This window comes from Spea bombifrons, chromosome 4 (genome assembly GCF_027358695.1).
Source record: "Spea bombifrons isolate aSpeBom1 chromosome 4, aSpeBom1.2.pri, whole genome shotgun sequence".
Lineage (NCBI taxonomy): Eukaryota > Metazoa > Chordata > Amphibia > Anura > Pelobatidae > Spea > Spea bombifrons.
Genome location: NC_071090.1, coordinates 23,595,212 through 23,618,769, shown reverse-complemented (window position 1 = coordinate 23,618,769; position 23,558 = coordinate 23,595,212). Strand labels below are relative to the sequence as shown.

General features: G+C 36.3%; 1 protein-coding gene across 1 annotated transcript in view; it reads left to right on the top strand.

Annotated features, from left to right (window-relative positions):
• The window catches only part of TENM2 (teneurin transmembrane protein 2), a 418,814-nt gene that overhangs the window by 356,280 nt on the left and 38,976 nt on the right, over positions 1-23,558 (top strand). Inside the window, exons 14-20 of the mRNA XM_053463637.1 lie at positions 7,497-7,707; positions 11,490-11,609; positions 13,179-13,440; positions 14,793-15,060; positions 17,065-17,208; positions 19,658-19,907; positions 21,296-21,316. Of these exons, the coding sequence (XP_053319612.1) occupies positions 7,497-7,707; positions 11,490-11,609; positions 13,179-13,440; positions 14,793-15,060; positions 17,065-17,208; positions 19,658-19,907; positions 21,296-21,316 (1,276 nt within the window). The remainder of the gene's footprint in view (positions 1-7,496; positions 7,708-11,489; positions 11,610-13,178; positions 13,441-14,792; positions 15,061-17,064; positions 17,209-19,657; positions 19,908-21,295; positions 21,317-23,558) is intronic.

The following is a 23,558-nucleotide window of genomic DNA, read 5'->3' as shown; positions in this document are numbered from 1 at the left end:
AATATTCAAACACCTAACCTTGAAAAACTGCCTTGAGGACCCAATGTTGGGAAAAGGAGAGACCAAACAACCAAGCCCTGCCTGTCCTAGACTGTTCAATAATTATATGCTAGAAAATTAAATAATCTACCCAACGCGCGTTTCTATCAGCTCATTCTGCTGTATCATCAGTGGATTTTACAAACATACTATACAAACCTATATCAAAGCCAGATGTGACCATGGTGCATGATACTAGCCAGTCAAGGGATTTTATGGAAAACAACACAATGGAAACTCCCACTAAATCAAAGTATGATGTCAACCGCTTACCTATACAAGTAATGTAAAAGTAATGCAAAAACATGTTAAAGATATTGTTTATGGGTGTGGAATCACTGGGTAATTGTAGAAAATGCTAAATTAATAAGTGGATATAGTGTCAATATCACACCAACACTGTAAGGCAGAGGATAACAATTTATAGTGAAGTAAAAAAATACACTAAATACAAAATTAGGAAACAGGAATGGTGAGAAATATGTAACTACAGTCATACATGGATTATTTAACCCCTTAAGGACAATAGGGGTTATTACTCGTAGTATATTGCGGGACAATGGCTATTTTAACATTTTTCGGTGTTACTGTTTAGCTGTGATTTTCTTCTCTCTCATTTCATGCTCCCACACATATTATATATTGTTTTTTTCAGGACAAACAGGGCTTTCTTTAGATACCATTCATTTTATCATATCATCTAATTTACTATAAAAAAATGATAAAATATGGGGATTTTTTTGTTAAAAAATTACTTTTTCTCACTTTTTAAACAGAAAACTTTTACTCATCTGCAAAAACTAATGAAAAAACCTGCTAAATAGATTCTACTATTTGTCCTGAGTTTAGAAATACCCAATGTTTTTATGTTTTTTTGCTTTTTTCTGCACGTTATGGGGCAATAAGTACAGGTAGAGTTTTGCTATTTCAAAACCTTTTTTTCCAAATCTGGTAATTCTTCCCCCCATGTGCCATTTCGGGTATCTTTGAAGCCGGCCAATGCAATTTACCCCATCAAATCATATATTTTTAAAAACTAGACACCCCAAGGTATTTGAAATGCTGGTATTTTAACCCTTTCAATGCACTAATTTTACCACTACCCTTTGTGAAACTTTATGGTAGTAATTCTTTTTGTATTTTTTTCACACATGTTGTACTTCAGGTATAAATTTATCGCTCCTGGTATATGTCCGTGTCAAACAATACCCCAATATGTGTTCAGTAACATCTCCTGAGCGCAGCGATACCCCCCATGCATGGGTTTGTAGGGTTATTTGGGAGGTAAAAGGCCGCCTTTGTGAGGTGTGTATTTTTTTGCCATTTAGACATCTGCCCCATGTCCCATATTTGGGACATCTTTGAACCCGGCCAATTCAATTTACCCCATCAAATCACATATTTTTTAATACTAGACACCCTATGGGCATTTGTAATGCCAATATTTTAACTCTTTCCATAATGGAATTTTTGTAAAGATAAAAAATTTTAGGACTTGCTTATTAAAAACTTTTTTTTTTTTTTTTGGTGACAGTGTGGATTTTTACATGTTACCATATTTTTGAAATTTTTTTTAATTTTTTTTTTTTTTTTTTAACTAGTCACTCTCATTAGTGAGCTGGGCTCCATTGACCTTGCATGGTTGGATGCAGTACCTGCATTCAACCTGCAGGAGGAGCTCGAGAGTTCTCAAGAGGGTCTGGATAGACCCTCTGTGAACTCAGATCTATTGTTAATGCCATCCTGTGAATGACGGCAACGTCATTCACAGGATGGCACTTGCGGTTGCTCCTCGGAGCAATCACAAGGCGATCGGGGGTCGGGGGGGTTGTGTTGCTACATGCCTCGATACTGAGGCATGTCAGCAACACAGTTTATGCTTAGGAAGCGATTCCGATCGCTTCCTAAGCAGTTTTAGCCGGGCGCCGCCGCGATCTTTGATGATCGGTGCGGCGGCGGCCATTTTTCTTCCGGGGAGGGCTGCCGAGGGCTGCCCTCCCCGGATCCACGGTCAGCCTCACTTGTGAGGCTTCCGTGGATGCTGCAAAGCCGCCGATCGCGGCGAAAACGCCGCGATTGCGGCGATGCAGCTATTTAACGGCAGCCCGTACATGTACGGGCATTGTCGTTAACCCGTTGCACGGCAACCCCGTACATGTACGGGGATTGTCATTAAGGGGTTAAGACAAAACAAGATAGTGTTTACCAATTTAGTGTTCAACAAAGCAACCTAGTTATATGACCCACAGACAACATTCTAGGATCATTCATAACCATTGGAGTCTCCAGGTTGTGAATGAAGTCTAAAAGCGCAGGGATGAAGAGACCTAATACATTATGCTGCCTAGATCCTAATGGTATCTAAATTTGAATTTGCCCACTGGAATAACTTGATTTCAGAAATGCAGCAGTGGAAAAAAAAACAGAATCTCATTCATTTTGGCACATATGTTAAACAGAAGTTTACACTGTATCTTAAGGCTATGTTAAATGATGAATGTGATTAGAAAAAAACATTTAAAGCTAGGGTCTTTTTAAAAGCCTGTTTATGCAAAAAAACAGACTTTGTCTTCGACGACACCTTTAAATGAAGCAGCATATGAAATGCACTTTGTTGTATCCAGAGGTGCAAAGGGGTTAAGAAAAAATTGCAAGATTTTTAGCTACTTGGGCTTGTGTAAAATTGATTGCAGTTAACACTGCATAGCAAATTGACAAGCTGATAAAAAGAGATTCATTCCCCTATTGTTATAGATAGTTTACAGATTATTCACCCTTGAATATTCAATATTGTTCCCTTGAGTTTAGCAATGGCTGCTTAAGCACACAATTTCTACTGCTAGCGTTAATCTGGAGCAGTGATTCTTAAATCTGTCCTCAGGGAAGTGCAACCCAACAAGATTTTAGGAATAATAATAGTGATTCGGTAAACAGCGATGAAAGCAGTTAGTTTACACATTAATCTGACAGCACATGGTTATAGCTTCAGCATGGTTGAAAGGGTATGAACGGGGTTTGTCTTATGCATGTAGCAGATAAAAGACGTGCTTAGGCGGTGGAGAGGCTGGTTTACCAGTAGAGATACCCGATTTAATGAAATGGGAAAACGTTAGCAATACAGATTTATGGAGTCCAAATCTATATCTACAACTTATGGCATGTTAAATTATAAATTATACCGTATATGATCCTGTATAATAGACTTGCGAGGGCACTTTTTTAATTTTGTTTTTGCCGCGTTTGTTTTCAGGCGACAAACTTTGGTTCATGAGTTTTCACTTCGGACAAAATTCAGAGAGTTTTTTCATTTCAATCAGATTTACTTAAGGTATCATTTTAGGGCATAGAACGAGATCAAGATTTTATATTGCCGGACCACCAACAAGCATTACAACAATGTATAGATACACCCAGCCACATGGAATGGGACTGATTTTAACCCAAAATTCAACCATTTTTCTAAATTGATCCCTCAGAGTAAGGAGAGTGATAAATTTGCCTGAAGAAACAGATGTTTTTAGTGATGCGTGAATTTCCTCACAATGTGTATTATTCACATTTACCAAGCACAATTCTCATCTCAGTCAAATCTATTTATTTCTTCCATCCGTATGGAAATAGGAAGATTGTTCTGCACATTTGTAAATTACCCCTTGCTGAATTTCTCTTGATTTGGTATTTTGGTTTAATTGTGCAACCGACCGGAATCTTCGTGGAATCCAGTTAAGGTTATAATTATCTGAAGATTCTGCATGCAGTTGTTTTTCATTGGCCAGCGAGTGTCATGAATTATTTCATCTGTTTTAAAAAGATGAGTGGCACTTGATGAGAGTATTTTACACATTTGTACATGCCTTACTAAAATTATAGGGCACTAGTCTCAAAATAGTTAGGAGAATAACAAAATCAAAAATGCAAAGTCTAATATTAACCCATTAGGTGTATAAATAAAGGTCCACCATTATGTGCAAGATCACTAGTGCTTAACAAAAAATGAATTTCAAATATCGCCTGATCATTCATTTCCCAAAAAATAATCTTAAGGCTCTGTCATTAACACTAAATACTATTCTCATGATTAAGAAAATAATATATATTCATTCCAATTTGATTTGGTGGAGCCGTACAGTAATAGCATAACAATATTGGGTAAAATGTAGTGTAGTACACATCCCTTCAATGACGCATCATGCATTATCTTCCTGCCCTTCAAAGACATCATTGTCCTTTACTGGTTTTTTTCTATTTGCAAGCTCTATACAAAGTGGCAGAAAATAGAGAGGGTCAGGTCAATGTCTTCTTTCAAACAATAATTTTTCTTCTTTCCAAGAAATTATCCTGAATTATGGCACAGAAGCATGGTTACAAACATGCAATTCCTGCTTCTACATTCAGAACTATCAGTATGGTCTAACTTAAAGCAGGATAAATACCACTCCTAACTGATAACTACTAAAATGATACTACTCTTTTCTAACTTTTGTACCTAGTCATATTGATCAATGTAGATAACTTCTTCGCATAGCACATACATTATCCATTGTGGCACCTATAGCCTCCATAAAATGTTGTTTAGCGTTTTCCTGAAATATAGGCAATGGCGAAGGGCCAGTTAAGCTACTTGAAGCGCTCGACTTCACGGTTATTCCTCAGAGCCTTTATGTAGAATGGATCAAGATGTTGGCATTTGAAATGCAGATGTGCTTAAATCTAAACTTAATCAATTTATTCTTTCCAAGATACGGATGTTACACATGTCAAGAGGTGGTGGATTTAAATGACACATAACGAAAATATTTCTGCAGAAGTTATCAATGCAAATTAGAGTGAAAGCCATAATATTTTTGATTAATATTTGCTTTATTTTCCTTGAAAATGCGATAGAGATTTTTTGCCTCATTGTGGAAATTCCCGTAATAGCACCTCATATTATTTGGGGACTTTGGAGAGGTGTTACATATTATACCTGGGCACAAGACAGTATGTCCTATGTAACTTTAGAGATTTTACAGTATATGCTAAGGCTCAACATAGCCTTCTTAACCTGTATTAAAAGGTGATGGCTGTAAGGCACAGGGCACTAGGATATGATGCCAACTGTGAAGGGGGAAGCTGGGGGAGCTGTCTGGGTCGGGCTTAGGGCACCACCGCATCGCAGAAATAATATTAAAAAATATTTTTAAAATGTATGGCACCGTGAGACTGTATAAAATATTAACTATACAAATTGTGCACATTTTTGAATGTACAATATAATTTATAGCCATTTGTATAATTGTGTGCTGGTCTACAGATGTATTTACTGAAGTGAAAAGACATCAAAATATCATATTTCTGATCCACTAGTACATAACGAAAAATAGCTCTTGTACCTCTACGCATTTGTCAAATATCAGCATCCAACCCAGTGAATCACAAAAAAAAATACTCTCATAACTATCGTTCACACAACGGCAAGCATTTCCACCACAGGATGACTTCAATGACGGGAAAGTGGAATTGGATCCTATTAATATTTTCCGCCTGTGAACTCATCTTGCAGCAGAAACACCTGCTGTTGCCAACTAGTGTAAACTTAACAATGCTCTCATGAGATTTTTCCTGAGTTCAACAATATACCTTTTTTTTTTAGGTAAACATAGACTAGCAATCTAAACTAACAATGGCTTGGATGATGAAAATGCATACTTTAGATACACTATATGGACAAAAGTATTGAGACAACTGACCATTACACCTACAGGGACTTTTATGACACCACATTCTAAATACATAGACATTAATATGTAGTGGATCCCCCCTTTGCAGCTATGACAGCTTCCACTCTTCTGGGAAGGCTCTCCACAAGACATTGGAGTATTTCTGAGGGACATCAGTGCCTGACCTCACAAATGCTCTACTGGATGAATGAGCAAAAATCTTGTGGAAAGCCTTCCCAGAAGAGTGGAAGCTGTTATGACTGAAAAAGATGCACCAACTACATATTAGCCTTGATGGCGTAATGGTCAGGTGCCCCAATACTTTTGTCCAGATAGCGTATGTATTTACTGTATATACACACTAAAGTATGTGTAATTATCACGATCAAGCCACCACATTTTAGACTTCTCAGTAAATGTACCATGCTCGGCAGCTGGGGTAGGCGAAATGTTCCAGTTCATGAGGAGTGGAGGAATTCTACTTTGCCTGTAGGGTGTTGTCAAATGTCCATGACAGCCTGTTGTCTTTCTCTGCTCGGCAGATCGTTTATTATTGGTTGTTTTCGCTATATAGCAAATAATGGGTCAAAATGGTACAATATTCTCGCAGGGTATAGTTAGACACTATAGAGTGTCATCCTTACTAAAGGTAAAGAAATGAAAAAATAAATATATAAGTTTCTCATCCCACGTCAGACAAATGATATTATTCTTATTTTTATGGTATTGAATGGAGACATTCTAACCTCACAGGTCCTGAACTGGCAATTGTGAAGAGTTTGATTGCCTGCTTGATTGTTTGCAAGATAACTGTAAGATTGGCAGTGACAGGGTAATTTAGTGGAGATTGCAATGTCAGACTATATCCAAAGGGGCTCGCTGGCACTAAGATGTGATTCTCATGACTGACAGGCCACAGAGAGATTGGTGTGCCAATTTAAAGTTCAGTATGCCTTCAAAAAGTATTCATCTCCAAAGAATGGTGTGTAAGACTTGTGATCACAAAATAATAGCAGGTTAGCCCATCATTTTTATATATTTATATAGATATATATGTGTGTATGTGTAAGAAATCATGTAATTTAAACAAAATGTTTCTTTTCAATTTTGGTGAATTAGGAGTGTTCAATAAAAGTTTGTAATAAAAATACTAGTACACCTGGTAAATTGTAAATTGTAAAAGTAAATTGTGCATTGGAAGCTTATTGAGAGTTGGCCATCATAATCTATAGTGAAGTAAAGGAGCCGAAATATAACTCTTTTATTAAGTCTCTCTGTAGTGAATAAAATGCAAAGTGTCTCTTTTCACTTTTTAAGTTAGGATTTGGTATGTTTACCTTTTAACCCAGATCGGTGAGCTGGTCAAAGAATGTCTCACTGTATATCATACATAAATCTATGAGACAATGTCTTATTTTATCTTACTTGCAGGAAAATGTTGTTTATTCTAATGCATAAAAATCAAGAACTTTCTTTTCAATTTGTATCTAACTTTCCGTTTAAAAAAAAAAAAAAAAAATACATTTCAATTATTTTCATATACTCAAACCAGTGACAAGATATTTGTTATGTTGTAGGAAACTCAGTACCCCATGGGTTTTATCAGTCTGGTGATATTTATGGAATGTGCCCTTCTCTACTAATTTAGCTTACATGGCTTATTAAGCGATTTATGTTAATACATCAAAACCTCATAATCATTTATGTAAAAATGTTAGAAATACAAGTTCATCTGTTGTTATGCTTGTTTTCAAACAGATGGTCTTGTGGATTGCTTGGACCCGGATTGCTGTCTACAGTCGACTTGCCAGTCAAGTTTACTTTGCCGTGGATCACGTGATCCTCTTGATATCATCCAGCAAAGCCAACAAAACTCACCAGCAGTAAAATCTTTTTATGACAGAATCAAACTTTTGGTGGGAAAAGACAGCACGCACATAATTCCCGGAGAAAATCCTTTCAACAGCAGGTACAAAATAGAAAGATTAATAAAGACTTAGAGGATCAGATGTAGTTAAAAGAAGAGTCTTATAACAGCTGTGTTATTCTTCGGCCCCACTCCCATCCCTTCTGTCCAAATCCTTAGTTTTGTACATTAATTTTTCTTACACTTTGCTTAATTTTTACAACTTTTAATTAAAGGGGAAACATTATTTCTACCAAGTTAACAAAATGATTTTTTTTTGTTTTTTTTTCAGCTGTTGCTCTGGCTTCCTATTGGCCGAGGTGACCTCATAGCATCCTCTGCAGCCAATAGGAAATCTTTTTTTTTTTAAACCTCAAAACCATTCATTGCTTTCTGTATTGTCTGGGTTCCTGTCATACTGTAGATTTGAACCCTTAGACTTACCTGAAACATATTTCAACAAATACCAGCAGAGATAATTATCAAGTTTATGGGGTTTTCTCAATGTTTGGAAATCACTAATCTAATTTGAGTTATCCTTCCATTATAGTTTGCATTCTGTAATTTTTTTTTACAATTTAAATAAATGTAATTTGAATTAATGTTGGCATCGGTTCACCATAATCCTTTTTCCTAATTCGGTCCAAGTCATAATGTGTTTACGTCTTTGAAAATCGCATTCTAATGTATATATGCAGGGCTGCAGCATCTGTTTAGTGTGATAGAGAGGCAAAAGCCATATACAATTTGACCTAAAGGCACAATAAAATAGACCCGTAGCATGTCAGGTTATATAGAACTCAAAATGAAATTCCTACATAAACACCCTAACATGTTTATTGCTAATTTTCAAATGAACTTGTCATGTGATTAATCATAGTTTTATTCCAATGGTATAATAGGTACTATAAATTTTAAAAATGTTTACAAAGAATACAAGTTTTCTATTTCCAGATTGGTATAACTGCAATGCCAAGTGAGTCCTGGCAAGTTCTTTAGGCTTGCCATATAAATACCGTATTGGCTCGAATATAGGCCGCACTTTTTCCCCCCACTTTAAGTCTTTAAAGTGGTGGTGTGGCCTATATTCGGGGTCTAGCGCCCGACGCCCGGGACATGCAGTTCCAGGTGCCGGGCAGGCAGCGGGGTTAGGATACAGATCCCCCGCAGCGGTGCAGGGGACCTGCATCCTACTCTCTGATACGCTCAGACAGCCTCCCCTGCCAGTATTTCCCACGGGGGGGGTGCCGGCACGGGAGGTTGTCTAAGCGTATTGTGCAGACGTTTACCGGCAGCAGCGATGCGCATTAACAGCCTCCGCTGCCGGCACGTCTGCACGATGTGCTTTAACAATCTCCCTTGCCAGGAATTCCTACGGGGGGGTGAACGTCCGCACGATGCGTTTTACCTCTGCCCCCATGACTTACCAGAGCAGACTCCCGGGTCCGTTGAGTGCCGGCACCAGAAGTTGTATACGCGTATTGCGTAGATGTCCCCCGCCGGCCCCGCAAGACACCCAGGAGTCTGCTCTGGTAAGTCGGGACAGTGGCAACATATCTCGGGGGGGGGCAGTGACAGCATATCTCGGGGGGAAGGACAGTGGCAGCATATCTTGGGGGGGAGGACAGTGTCAGCATATCTCGGGGGGAGGACAGTGGCAGCATATCTCGGGGGGAGGACGGTGGCAGCATATCTCGGGGGGGACAGTGGCAGCATATCTCGGGGGGAGGACGGTGGCAGCATATCTCGGGTGGGACAGAGTGGCAGCATATCTCGGGGGGGAACAGAGTGGCAGCATATCTCGGGGGGGGACAGAGTGGCAGCATGTCTATTAAAAAAACTTTTTCTTTAAAAAAGCACCAAACTTTTAGGGTGCGGCCTATACACGGGGGCGGCCTATATCCGAGCCAATACGGTATGTTCCCGTGTTTTGTGCCCTGAAAAATTCTTAGAATCAAGCTAAGCAGATGATCATTACCGTCTTAGTACTTTCTTAAATTGAGTCACTATACAAATGTACAATTGTACAATTACTAGTAATTGGATTATTAGGATTTATGTACAGTATGTACAGATTTTGTTTTCTCAACTACGTAATGTGCAATCAAGTACTATTGAACTGATCAATTAAGTATGGGCTACCAGCTGGACAAGAGTACCCTAAAAATACGGAACCTTTGTCCTCGATTTGTCATTGTACTTAATGTATTGCTATCCAGACACTATGACTCTTATCATCTCTGTATTATTATAATTCAGTTTAGCACAAGCACTAAACAGACTCAGTACAAAATGTGTTGAAGGTCTTTATATTACTAAGACAAATGGTTTGGATGGGAGTGTGTTTATTCCTGCTACGAGACATCCTGCAGGGCTTTTTTGAACCGTTGATCTGCAGTGCAAGGTCAATTGAGATCAGCCGAGCCCCTAGAGACCATTAAGACCTGTTAAAGCTGGTAATAGCTTGCCAGCACACTTTCCTCCACTATCAACTTCGACTTAACTTGCTAAAGAAAGAAATATAAATTGATAGTTTTCATTTCTGCAAAGGAAACTGCATGGCATTCCTAGAACATGGCGTGGAAAAATAGAATAAAGTACGGTTTTGAGGCTGGCCGTAGGAAGGTTATAGAACATTTTCCTGCAGCATTTGCTTAAAGTAAACCACAACTTGATTATCGCTGGTGGGTAGACACAATGAAGAAATGAAAGGTGTATCTGTGCATACAATTAAGACAGATGTGCTGAGATTACACTATTATTTCAGCTTTAGTATTGATTGATGGAGAAGTGATGACATAAGAGAGTGAGAGGCTAAACGCATGGGATTGATTTCCAGGCCTCTGACAGGGATCCCATTATCTTTGTGGAGAACGCAGGTCATTTTGATCACTTCTTTTTAAAGCTGGGAGCCTGTCCAGAAATTTACGGTGTCGAGAACCCCTGCATATCCCAAATTGCCTTGAAGCTATTAAATCCAGCTAAAATGCTGCAAAGCTGCCAATTTTCTATCTTTGCGAGAAACAATACCAACCTGCCTCGTGAACAGATAATACCGTTTTTCTTTTGTTATTTATGTTTTTTAATCCTTATTAAAATGATCTTTTAACTGGATATTTGATTAAAAGGCAATGAAGCTAGCACATATAGGAACTCCAAAGGAACATATAGCAGAACCATTGTTTACATGTAAAGTGGCTGAGAATTTCAATGTAAACAGGTACAATTATAAAAATCTCCCCACAAACCTTTGAAAAACAAACCTGGATGAAGTCTGGCTTTGTTTCACAGATCAAGAAAGATGGTGAAACCTCATTTAGAATTAAATATATAAAAACATATTGTTTGAACTACAGATAATATTAATAAGCTATTTTCCCTCTGATCATTTTATGTATTTATGTAGCACAAGTGTCTGCTTTTATTTCCCTTGACAGGATGGGTTTTTTTTTCTCATGCAATACACAAGGATATGTTCTCTTAAAGTATATAAGATATCGCTCTCACATTTAAGCTTTCATCCTGTATGTCAAACATTTTCTCAAGTTTGTTTTTTTTTTACGAGAATACAATTGCTTTAGAGGTTTCACATGACTTGATAAGAAGGTATTATTTTCATAAGGTTCTTACCGTGTGAAATAAAAAAAATAGGAACAGGATGATGAGCTAATGTACAAATTATAACCAGCAATAAAGGGTTAACATTATAAATATCCACTTTTCGATATGTAATAAAAACTGTATTTCAGTCACCGATTTGTTTGTTATCTGAGCATTCTGTAATAATATGCTGTTATTTTATTTTACATAATTATAATTGTATTTTTTATTTTTTGTTCTTATAGTCTTGTTTCCCTAATCCGGGGTCAAGTTATGACTACAGATGGAACTCCACTGGTCGGTGTTAATGTATCTTTTGTTAAATACCCAAAATATGGATATACAATAACAAGACAGGATGGCACGTAAGTGAATTCTGTTTTTCAATGGATTGTTCTTTATATTTTGCACCTTTTTCCTTATTATTTATAGACTGTTTACTTTCCTCCACAATTTCAGTATTATTGACATATAACCTTATGCACTGGTCTATTGGGATTTTGGGATGTGTGTGATTTTGTCTTTCCTCAGCCACTGGAAGGCTCTTGGCTAGATTGATGCAGATTTTTGGGCGAGATCAATTTTTTTTCCAATTCTCATGAAAAGAATACTAAATAATACTTTAAATATGGGTTGTCAGAGAGAAATGTCCCATCTATGCAATTTTTTTTCTTGGTAAATATAACAACATTATTCTTAATTTGCGGGTACATAGTATAGGTTAACTGAAGATATATACACATTGAGTGAACACTGTTTTATCTATTGTGTAATTCTTGATTTTTTAACATTTACCCCTTTTCTGGTAGACAGTTTCAATCAGCCTGTTCTCAGGCTGTTGAGAGTCTCTGCCAGTGAAGGGGTGGATGTAGCTGTCTTCTTGTCTGGGCTCAGAACAATACAACTGATAATGCATTCAAAATATATATTTTGTTAAATCAACTTAGTGAAATGACTGTAGTTTCTTTTGTGATGTGCTGCTGTTTTAAAAAAATTACATAGTAACATAGCCATCCGGAAAGGATAATAATTACTTGGCTGAACTCTTCTGTTGATTTGATTTTGCATGCTAAGTGATCTCTAGGAAGGAGCCCGAGTAGGAGATTTTAATTTGCCGGAAAAAAAATTAAAAATGTATCTATAGATAGATATATATAGATATATATAGTACTGCGCAAAAGTTGTAGAAACCAGTCTTTGGTGTGACCAACCTTTGCCTTCAAAACAGTATGAGTTCTTCTAGGTATTCCTTAACCAATGTTAAAGTTTCCACGGTTAAAGTTTCACTGTATATGGAATGTACCATATTTTCTATACTTCATCTTCTAATATCTTTCAGCGTAGAAAAGGAGGCAATGTGTTGCTCCATATTAAACATATTCAATTTCCCTCTGCAGTTTGTAAGATATGTTTAGTAGTAGTATTTATCTGAGCCATTGAGCTCAACTTATTTATTACTTTTTGGTAAGTTAAGATGTCAAGAAATGATTTAGGGTAACCCCTGAGATATTGCCAGTGACCTCTCACCAAAAGTATACAGGATAAATGAGACCTGGAACAATGCTAAGAATTGTATCTCTGGACTGATAATGCATATTTAGTGTGGGCATCAAATGAGGTGACCATAGGTTGAAATACCCAAGGTGTAGCATTTTAGAAAGGCTTTTAATTATATTTTATATGCGTTATAATATATGTAAAACAATCCTATGAGGTTCCATAAGCCATAATTTTCTCAGGCACTAAAAAACTTACCGGTATTTTGCATTCCCTCTAATTAACTGATGTTGTGTCTTCCTGTAGATTTCCAGTCTTCCAAATAATATGAATACTTTTTGTTTCCCCTTACTCTGGGATCTAAAATATAATATTGTCTAATTATAGAGACCGTAAACCTACAAGCTCTTCTAATTTGCAAATAATTGTCATTTCAGGTTTGACCTGTTAGCAAATGGTGGAGCGTCCTTAACTCTTCACTTCGAGCGGGCTCCCTTCATGAGCCAAGAGAGGACAGTGTGGCTTCCATGGAATAGCTTTTATGCTATGGACACATTAGCAATGAAGACCGAAGAGAACACCATTCCTAGCTGTGATTTAAGTGGCTTTGTGCGGCCTGATCCTGTTATTATCTCATCTCCACTTTCTACCTTTTTCAGTTCCTCCCCCAGACAGAATCCAATAGTACCAGAAACCCAGGTAATTAAAAAAAGCCCCAAAAAACTGAAAATATGTAAAGGTCTATGAAAATATGCTCTAGAATACTAGAACCGGTAAATTATCATTTCAGAGCATTTACTTCTGTGGTCTCGAAAGGATCACAAGAATGTGTTTATTTAAGATGAATTGCAAAGATTCAGCTGGAGGTTTGGAATACACTGTATTCTCAGCAGAATTGCATTTCTCAAAGATGCATTAAATCTTGAAATGCTAAGGGTCAGTAGAAAAAGTCATAGATAAACAATATGAAGAAAGTAGATACCATTCTTTTGTAATTCTGAATTATCACTTACCTTTACCAGTGCATTGGAAAATGATTTAAAATGTTTTAGAGCAGCCTAATATTCCTCTGCTATAGTCTGCTGGTTTTATAATTTAATGTTTTAATATGTGGCGAGAGATATAACCAGAGAGAGAGAGATCAATTTATTTCAAATATTAAAGCCAAGACATTAACACAAACCTGTCACTATCTCCTAACCTACCATTAACTGTTCATGTCTATATGTAATAAACCTGATAGTGATTAACATCCCACACTGCACAGCAACCTAAAAGTGCCATAGCAGGTGCCATAGAGTCCTGATTCCAACCAATCCCATGTATCTCGATTATAACTACAGGATCAGTCATGCGTCTACTGTTTTTAACACTATATAAATACATTGTGTCTGTATGCAAACGGAGCAGGCATCTGAACTCCTTGTCAGGATTTGTATGATTATTCTATTCTATAACGATGTCTTCGTTGACCACCCTTCGGTGGAAACTGAATGGTTTGGGGATTGGAGAAGAATGGAGCTGAGATTATGGCACTGAAATGTAAAGGCAGATTGTTACCCCTATATGGCACTCATCTGAGTTAAAATAATCTGTTACATTTAACCATGATATTAATCATGACATTTGTGACATACACGACAGCAGGAGCACAGATACAGAAAGTTGCCCAAGTATGTTACGGAGCACTTTCCTTTATGCTATTTTACTTTACCGCGGCGGCGGAAGATAAATAGAACAGGCTCTCATCAGAAGTGGTAGAAGCAACTACAGTGAGGGGATTTAAACATGCATGTGATGACCCTAAAGCTATCTTGAATCAGTCAAGGACTGAGGATCTACACCAGGAAAAATGGACAGGCTAGATCGACCAAACCTGCCTTCAGATTCCGTCAAACACTTTTCAGAGATTTCCAATCTCACCCAGCTCACATGATAACATTTAATTACATTTAATGTTTTTAAAAAATGTGCTGTTTACTGTTGGTTTACAAACAAAATATGCGAAACGCGTTAAAAAAATGTCCCCCATTGTGCTGTTTTTTTCACAGGTTCTTCATGAAGAGATAGAAATGATGGGTTCCAATTTGAGACTCTGTTATCTGAGTTCTCGGACTCCTGGATACAAGTCCTTGCTCAAGATCACTATGACCCAGTCCACAGTCCCACTTAATCTAATCAAAGTTCACCTGATGGTAGCTGTTGAGGGTCATTTGTTTCAAAAGACATTTCAAGCGTCGCCAAATTTGGCCTACACGTTTGTCTGGGATAAACACGATGCATATGGTCAAAGAGTGTACGGCCTTTCTGATGCTGTCGGTATGTAATCAGCAAAACACTTCACTGATTATTGTGACCGGATTGAAGGTGTTATCTGTCTTAAGAACCACGGAACAGGATAGTGTTGTAGTATTTCACACCTAAGCCTCTCATAGTTTGAGCAATCTTATCAGCCCTCACCACACTTGAGCTTTATATGCTCAACGGAAAAATGCATGCTTTCTGAATTCACGTCCGTGTAACAAAATAATACTTGTGCTTTCGAATGTAATGTGCCATGCCGATAGGTACGTTTGGCACCAAAATTAAATTTCTCTTTTTCTCAGTCTATCAGTTTCAGAATTGCTTAATAAATCTAATATTGATTCCAGAAGATAGAATAGTGCATTAAAATACAGAAGCTATGCTTTGTTTCACAAAAAATGTACCCTTGAATAATCTAATATATATAATCTAATGCTTGTAAAGTAAATACCTAATTTAAGTATGCCTAACTTTGAGCCTTTAAAACAAGAGACGCCTATACTGTAACGCACGTTGTGTATACACCAGAATAAATTGCAACGAACAGGTAGAGCAATTTATGGTCAATGGTCAGCAACGTTTCATGTTCCAACATTGTTCTGGCCATCTCATCTTTGAGGACTGAAAGCCTTTTCCAAAATCAGAGGCATATAACTTGACAATGCCTCCTCACATGGCCAATGAAGCATGGGGGACGGAGTTTTATTAACATTCAGTAAAAGTACACTGCGGTTGAAATTCTAATATGTTGCTCAGGCTTCCAGGATAGTCAATTTAATAAGTTAGTAAACAAAGTCGTTTTTCACAAAGATTTTCTTATCACAGATCTCATTATGGTTCATGGAGTAAGAAGCCAATTATCCTATTATCTTAATTATTTAATAGCTAAATTGAAAATGTCACCTGGATAACCTACAAAACCTTCCATAATTGTTTGTACAATCACTCCTTTTGTTCGTATTACATTGTCTTATAATAAGGTTTTCAGGCAATCAGTTAATGAACTTTACTGTATTGATAACAACTTAAAACACATTTTCCATGAAAGATAATGCATCTTCCCTTTCATGCCACCTTTGCTCAGATGTTTCCTCTATTAAAACCAGGACTATCTTTAAGATAAGTCAAAAGTGGCAGCCGTCCAGGGACAAAGCATTTTACCAACAACTTTCCAACTGTTTCTACTAAAGGTGGGAGAATGGAAAAGGGGGATTAACATGAGTATATGGAAGAGAAGAGGTGGGAAGATGGAGGGGTACTAAGATGGTTCAGGAGGGGAGACAGTAGAAGTTGATGGTTGATGGAGTTGCCTGGAAGCAGAAGTGTCAACTTTACTGTCAGGGCCCCATTAGCTTTAACAGCAGCCAGTGTGAGACTGAAGGAACATAAGAATATGCACTCATGACCATCAATTTTCTAATGATTAAAACTTACTATTAATATTTTACAGCAATGACGTTTTATAAGCTAACGGAAAAACTGCATATGGAACTTCCCACCATGACATCGCTAACAAGATATTATTGTGAAATTCCACTTAAGACCTTTGATTAGAGAACTTCTCCAAATGATAGCTTCACAAGTTAATTGGGAAGAAAATGAATTAAGATATATATTTACGATGTTAAAGCCCCTGAAATTGGCATTAGATCTCATCTTTAAGAAAGACAGACTCATTCTAAATGTTGTGTTGAATTCAAAAGTGAAAGGAACAGATAGCATCATTTATCACTATATTGCAAATGTTCTAAGCAATTGAAAGAAGATGAACTATTAAACTGTAAGGCTAATAATAATAAAAAAAAGTTGAGGCACCCGTTCATTATTCAAAGTGTTCTGATTTATATATTATCTAGTCTTTTATTATTCACAGTGTTCTGGTTTCTCTATTAGTATCCATTTCTGTTATAGCTTTCTAAGATTGTCTGTACATTTTAATAATTAAAACATGGTTGATGTTTGCTTTTTCACATCATTGCAATGCATTTTTGAAATACGTGTTTTGTTCTGTTTCCCCAGTGTCTGTGGGGTTTGAATATGAAACTTGCCCAAGTTTAATTGTATGGGAAAAAAGAACAGCAATATTGCAAGGATTTGAACTGGATCCCTCAAACCTTGGTGGTTGGTCCTTGGATAAGCACCATATATTAAACGTTAGAAGTGGTAAGTTTGCTTTGTCTTAAAACATTGCTATTGAAGATACGACCTCTGCTGATGCTGCTTTATTAATTATAGTGGTGTTGTCACCTTCTTGAACACTGAGAGCAGCCATCTTGGTATTATTTGCACAACTGCTTCTCTTCATTGATTTTTTTTTTTACATTTTAATGGAAATTGAAAGCCTGAAAAAAGTTGAAGGGGTTCCAGAAGATAAACCGAATAAATATATGGGATTAACTCAAAATTCTGTGGAATTGAAAATTAAGAGCACAAAAGGAGTGATGCAACAAACCATGATTGAGCTTTACTCTGCGAAATTACATTTCACTGGCTTCTGCAAGTTGCCCATAATTCTCCATTGGTTTTACAGTGGTTTCAAGCTGGAAGCATAGGCAGATCAATTTTATTAAGTAATGCTACACAAAACGTACAGTTAAAATAACTATATAAATTACCTGCACAATTGTGCGGGATAATGGGTTAGTGGCACACATAATACTTGTAAATTTGTACCCTGAATTATCTTATCTTATATTTTAAACTGTAAACGTGTTCCAACATGCAAAGGATAGTCTATGATTAATTAAGAGAGGACATATGTTCTAGTGTGTTTTGATAGCAGTACATTGTGTGATTACAATCACATCTCAAACTGGTGGTTTATGTATAAGCATGTATTATATAAGTTAACATATAGTATGTGGTTGAGTAGTATATAATATGGTTTAAGATACTATTTTAACATCCGCAAAGAAGAAAAAAAAACGAGCATCTAGACAAATTGCTTTATATGTTAATTGCAAAAATCTATGTTAATCACAAAGCCTTAGACTACAGCCAAGGCATTTCAATACTTTAATTTTCACTATAGGCAGACAATTGGACTAATTATGTGCAGTATTATACTATTCTCCACTTAGCTGTTGGTACATTGCAAAGTGAGACACTGAAGTGTTCACTTGTGACATATTAATATAATGGTGTCAACTGTTAATAGTGGCTTTATGGAGCTTTGAAGAGTAGTTGGTGTACATAGCTATATTTATTGGATTCCAAATGACTTTTAGGTGTTAATTTACTGCCCTACTGTTTTGACTAAGAACATTATTTTGTAAGTGCATTTTTTTTCCATTGTACATCTGTGTATAAAATCTTAGGACAGGACCTTAAGCTGTTTCATTTGGATTCCAGCTGCTCACGCATTCTAACCACTATTATTTTCCAGTCACAAAAATGTCATAGGACGCTTGGCTGTTTCATGGTTTTAATTAAATAGTGCCCAAAGCTTAGCTTGGCGTAACTATTAAAAATATAATAGTCTTCCTAATACATCACTAGATCATAGCTGGGAATGTCTCCAATATGGGGATGTGACAAGCTGAACTGTAAGTGCTCACATGTATATCGGTTCATTAGGACACATCACTCACTTGTGTTACACAATGTTTATATAATTTAAAAAACGAGTGGGTCTGATAATATCTATTTTTAAGGACACACACCTACCTATCCATTGTATATATGTATTAAGTGGTATAACCTTCAAACCTTTCTATCACTGATAGGCTGCACATTCTAATTTGGAAAACTACATATCAGAACGGCCCTGGGAAGAGAGAACTCCTTGAAAGTGCTGGGTGACGGAGGCAGGACTGGCAGACCCCATAAGCACTGTTGCCTACAGTTAGGCAGCAAGAGAAGGGTTTGGGAAATGAGGGGACCTGTAGATATTTACTTAAGTGTGGGGAAGTGTTGGCCATTCCCTTTTGAACCAAGACTAACCATTGCCTTCCCGCTCGTCCGCCCCATTGTTTTGTAGCTTTGGTGACCTGGTATAGTGCAAGAGCAGGTTATTGGTGAATGTGGCCTAGCATGTGATGCACAGGCCTTTGGCCACATGGATGTCCAGGACACTCCCTGGGCCTGGTGCCCTGGTGGTTGGAATTCAGTTGTAATAGCCACCGAGATAGTGGACATTACGACTAACCTTCAATGTTTAAGAAGGTTAACAAATTCAGTCATGTGTAAACACTAGGCCAGGCAAAGTCTATGGTGTTAGTCAAAATAAGTGAAATCCAATCCTATGTTTCATGTGTTCTGTGTACGATGTAATGTGTTTTTTTTAAATTATATATTTGAAGATATGTTGTAGTGTCACGGTGTGATTGACTGCTGGCCACACAGTGGCCAACTATTCAACTATTATCAGAAAGTAAATACATTTAAACTCTAAAAGGAGTATGTGTGGTTATTTTGGGGACAGCCATGGACAGTTCTTCAGTCATAGCATATTAATATGACATGTATAAATAATTAGGAAGTCACTGCATTGTGTATTTTCTAAATAACAAAAAAATATCAGAGAAAGTGTGTATTCATCAAATATTATATAGTTAGTTTCAAATGGTCTAAACTGTTGCACTTTAAGCATTTATTGGTTTTATCTTTATAGGAATTCTGCACAAAGGAAGTGGAGAAAACCAATTCCTGACACAACAGCCTGCTGTCATCGCAAGCATTATGGGTAACGGGAGAAGGAGGAGTATTTCTTGCCCAAGTTGCAATGGTCTTTCAGAAGGAAATAAGCTATTGGCCCCTGTGGCTCTGGCTGTTGGAATCGACGGAAGCCTCTATGTGGGAGACTTTAATTACATAAGACGCATCTTTCCCTCCAGAAATGTCACCAGTATTTTGGAACTTCGGTGAGATTCTATTTCTGACAGAAAAGTTAGCTGCAATGTCATGCAGCATGCTTTTATTAATATGAATTTTATAGCTGACCTGACACAAATCAAAACCACTAAGAGTTTAGTTTGTCTCAAAATAAATACACTAAGACAGTGAAATATTTCAGTCGTGTGTTACCACAAACTGTTTGTGTATTTGTGTATAAAGTTAGTATTGGATATTAACACAAAGGGGAGAAGAGCTCTTTAAAGGATTGATACATCAGGCTTAAATTATTTGTTGAATAATTTACCCTGGGCAAAATCACAGATGGGAAGGCCTTTTGTATATTGAGGAGCAATGTAGTTCTGGCCTCTTCATCAGTGAAGGAGAAAGTGACACTTTGAACAGCTGTTTTGAGCTTTGCTAATGTCCTATGGACTAAGAATGACATTTATCTCTGTCGAAAGATGATCCATTAAGTGCACATCAGCAAATTTACTTGTTCCCTGCCATTAGCATCGTTGGTTATTCTACATTGCCCTCTACAGGAACAAAGTGCTATTTTTTTTCTTTAAAATTATATAGATTTTGTTCTACTATAGCATTATTAATATTGAAATTCTGAAAGTGGCCTACCTACCTGGAAAAAGACCAGTATGTTGGGACAGATTTACTGAAGAAGATACAACAAGGTGGAATATTGAATATTACTATTGCTTATTAGAAACAAAGAAAATTCAGGCCATTATACATAGTATGACTGTGTAGCAATCATTTCACGTCAATCAGGTTTTAACATACCGTCCTTCAGTTTTGTATAATCGGTTCTCAGGTGGACCAATAATTCTCTGTAGTAGTGAACAATGATGTGGCAGAAACAGAACAGGGTATGGTTGTCTCTCAGTTTTGCAGGCCTTAAACTAAAAAATTTTAGGGGAGCCCTCTCTGCATTGCTGCTTCCATACCAGATCAGTGATTTTGACGTTCCATTTGCCTTAGACTACATTTCTCATAATACTTGGCTAATCATCTTGGCAACACTCCCTACGCCTTCTCCAAACTAGCTAGAAATAGCGACCCTGAGCAAAAACAAAGGACACTCTTTTGTACTTTAGAACTTATCGCATTTTATATTACTTAATGTGTTACAATTTAGTATTTAAAGAAAATGGATCTGCTAATATTTTGTTTCCCTTTATTAACAGTAATAACTGTAGTTAGATAATTATCTTCTAGAAAGCAGTGGTTAGCACTACTTGTTCTTCAAACTAATTTTTAACACCATTGCGTAATTTATCTGTAATTTTGCAATCTACAATAATTGTGGTTTGCTATTGTATTCTGTTTTCATTGTCATGCTTTGCATTGTCTAACATGTTTTTCTCTCTTTTTGTCTGCCATCCTGTATTATTCTATAAAGAAACAAGGAATTTAAACATAGGTAAGGTTATAAATGTAAAGTATGCAATGTTTTTTTTTTTATTATTATTGCTTTGCTTTTCTTTTTGATCGTCTTCTTGATACACAATGAAATGTTTTTATATATGACCGACCAGCTCAGTTAATAACAGGTCTACAAACATGCAGGAAAAGCTATTGTTTTGCACATAATTGTAGTTGTAATGTTTTACATTATTGTCATAGCTCATTGTTGTGCTCGTTCGGTACACCAAATGTATAATTGTGGGATTCAAATAACTTTTTCAGCAACACTCATTTTCTATTACTTATAAACAAAATTATTCTTCACTATATAGTCCTGCTAAACAGGAAGTGAATTACTAATAGTAGAAATCTATACAATTATACGTGTTAGCTTTAGACATTGGTTTAATAGGAATTGACAAGTTAATTGTATTTATACTTCCCCTTCACTCTGTTTTTCTATCACTATATGTATGACCAGAGAGGGACGAAATGACTTATTATTACTTATTTAAAGCACATCAATGTGTAAAAATATTGATTTCATATTTCGTATGTAGCTTTAATATGTTATATGTATAGACAGACATATAGAATAATAATCTATAAAATCTGTAATTGCAACTGAATCTGTGGATTCACATTGATGGCATATGTTTCCATCTAAAGGAGAGACCCCCGGAGGTGCCAAAAATACATTTCCATCTTTTTTTCTATGTTGGCCCAACAAAGGGTATCAACTTTGATCAAAGATTCCATCTTCTCTTGGACCACTTGCGCTATATCCATTTTGCTACACACTCATTATAGTCACCGTATCTATTGTTTTCTTATATATCTTTAAATTGATGTAGATGATAGGCATTTATATATATGTATATAGAAAGCTACCAGTCAATTCAATAATAATAAAAAAAAGAAGTTTGCATCTTTTAACTTTATGCAAATATTTATTCTGTGAAATGCCCCCTTTGTCCTGTGGGTAAAAAAACAATTTTATATAATTTCATTTTCTAAGAGCTAAAGTTTTTTTTTGACTACTTAGCTTCTATTTAGCTGCGTGGGATTAACACAAACAATTACTGTGGTTAAATGAAACAAGCTTTTTCTGATCATTTAACAAACCTTTTAGTGAAGTAAAAACAGGCAATGACATTATTACCGAGCTACTCCTTCAGCCTAATTAACTTTTTAACAAATTTTTTGGAACAGATGGTTTAGTCGTAGTTTCTAGTTCACATCCACAAGTATTTTATAATTGCTGGTCTCGTTTTTTCAAAATATGACAAATAAAGCTTTTAATTCCAAATTGAGTAGTAAACAAAATATGATGAGGATATTATACCAGGTCCCTGATAATTCACCTCTCCGTCCCATCTCTGTGTTAATCAATTCACTTTTCCCAGTACATCTAAATCATCAGTAACATGGGATTTCACTCTTTTCACTCTAATCCCAAGGCTGTCAGGACAGTAATTGCTCTATATTTCAACATGAAATGGGAGAATTCTTACTGGAATAGAGCATCACATTGACATAGACTTAAGATGGCAGCCCATTTATTTGATATATTTATTGGACCAAAGTAATGGTTATGTTGGACTGTTGGTTTTCGATTCCATTTTAGACCCTTCAAAAAAATATTTGGCTGAGGTTAATAAAAATGCTGCTCCACCTTCTCAATTCTTATAACTATTCTACAGCATTAAAAGTAACTTTACCAGTGTTCAACATCAAAACCATGGCCATAAACTAAATAGTTTATTTATTTTTGAATGTTTAATTGTGGCCTGTAGCTAAATCTTAAAATGCTTTTTAAGGAAGATTTGCCGGAAATACTAAAGTTGTTTTTTTTGCTTAATATCTTAGTTATAGATATGGTGTCTAATGACAAATGAATACAGAACAAGACATGGACCAAATGAAATACGCTATATAGAATTTCTCAATGAATGAGTCAATATAAAAATGGAGTACTGCGTGCAACTTATAGTTATAAAGTATTACACAAAGCAATACAAACAATTATATACAGCATGCCACTGGATAGCTCAACCATACATAACATTGAAGCAAGTTGAAATATCCAATATTTTACCTAAAATTCCACCTTTTCCTTCTTTTTTGTGAGAAAAGTTTCTGACTTCTAGTGTAATTTATTTAGCTATAATGCTTTTTACTATGTAAATCACACTAAATTTATCTTATAGTAGCAAACTTTTCTTACTCTAACAATGTTTGACACCAGACACAAAAAG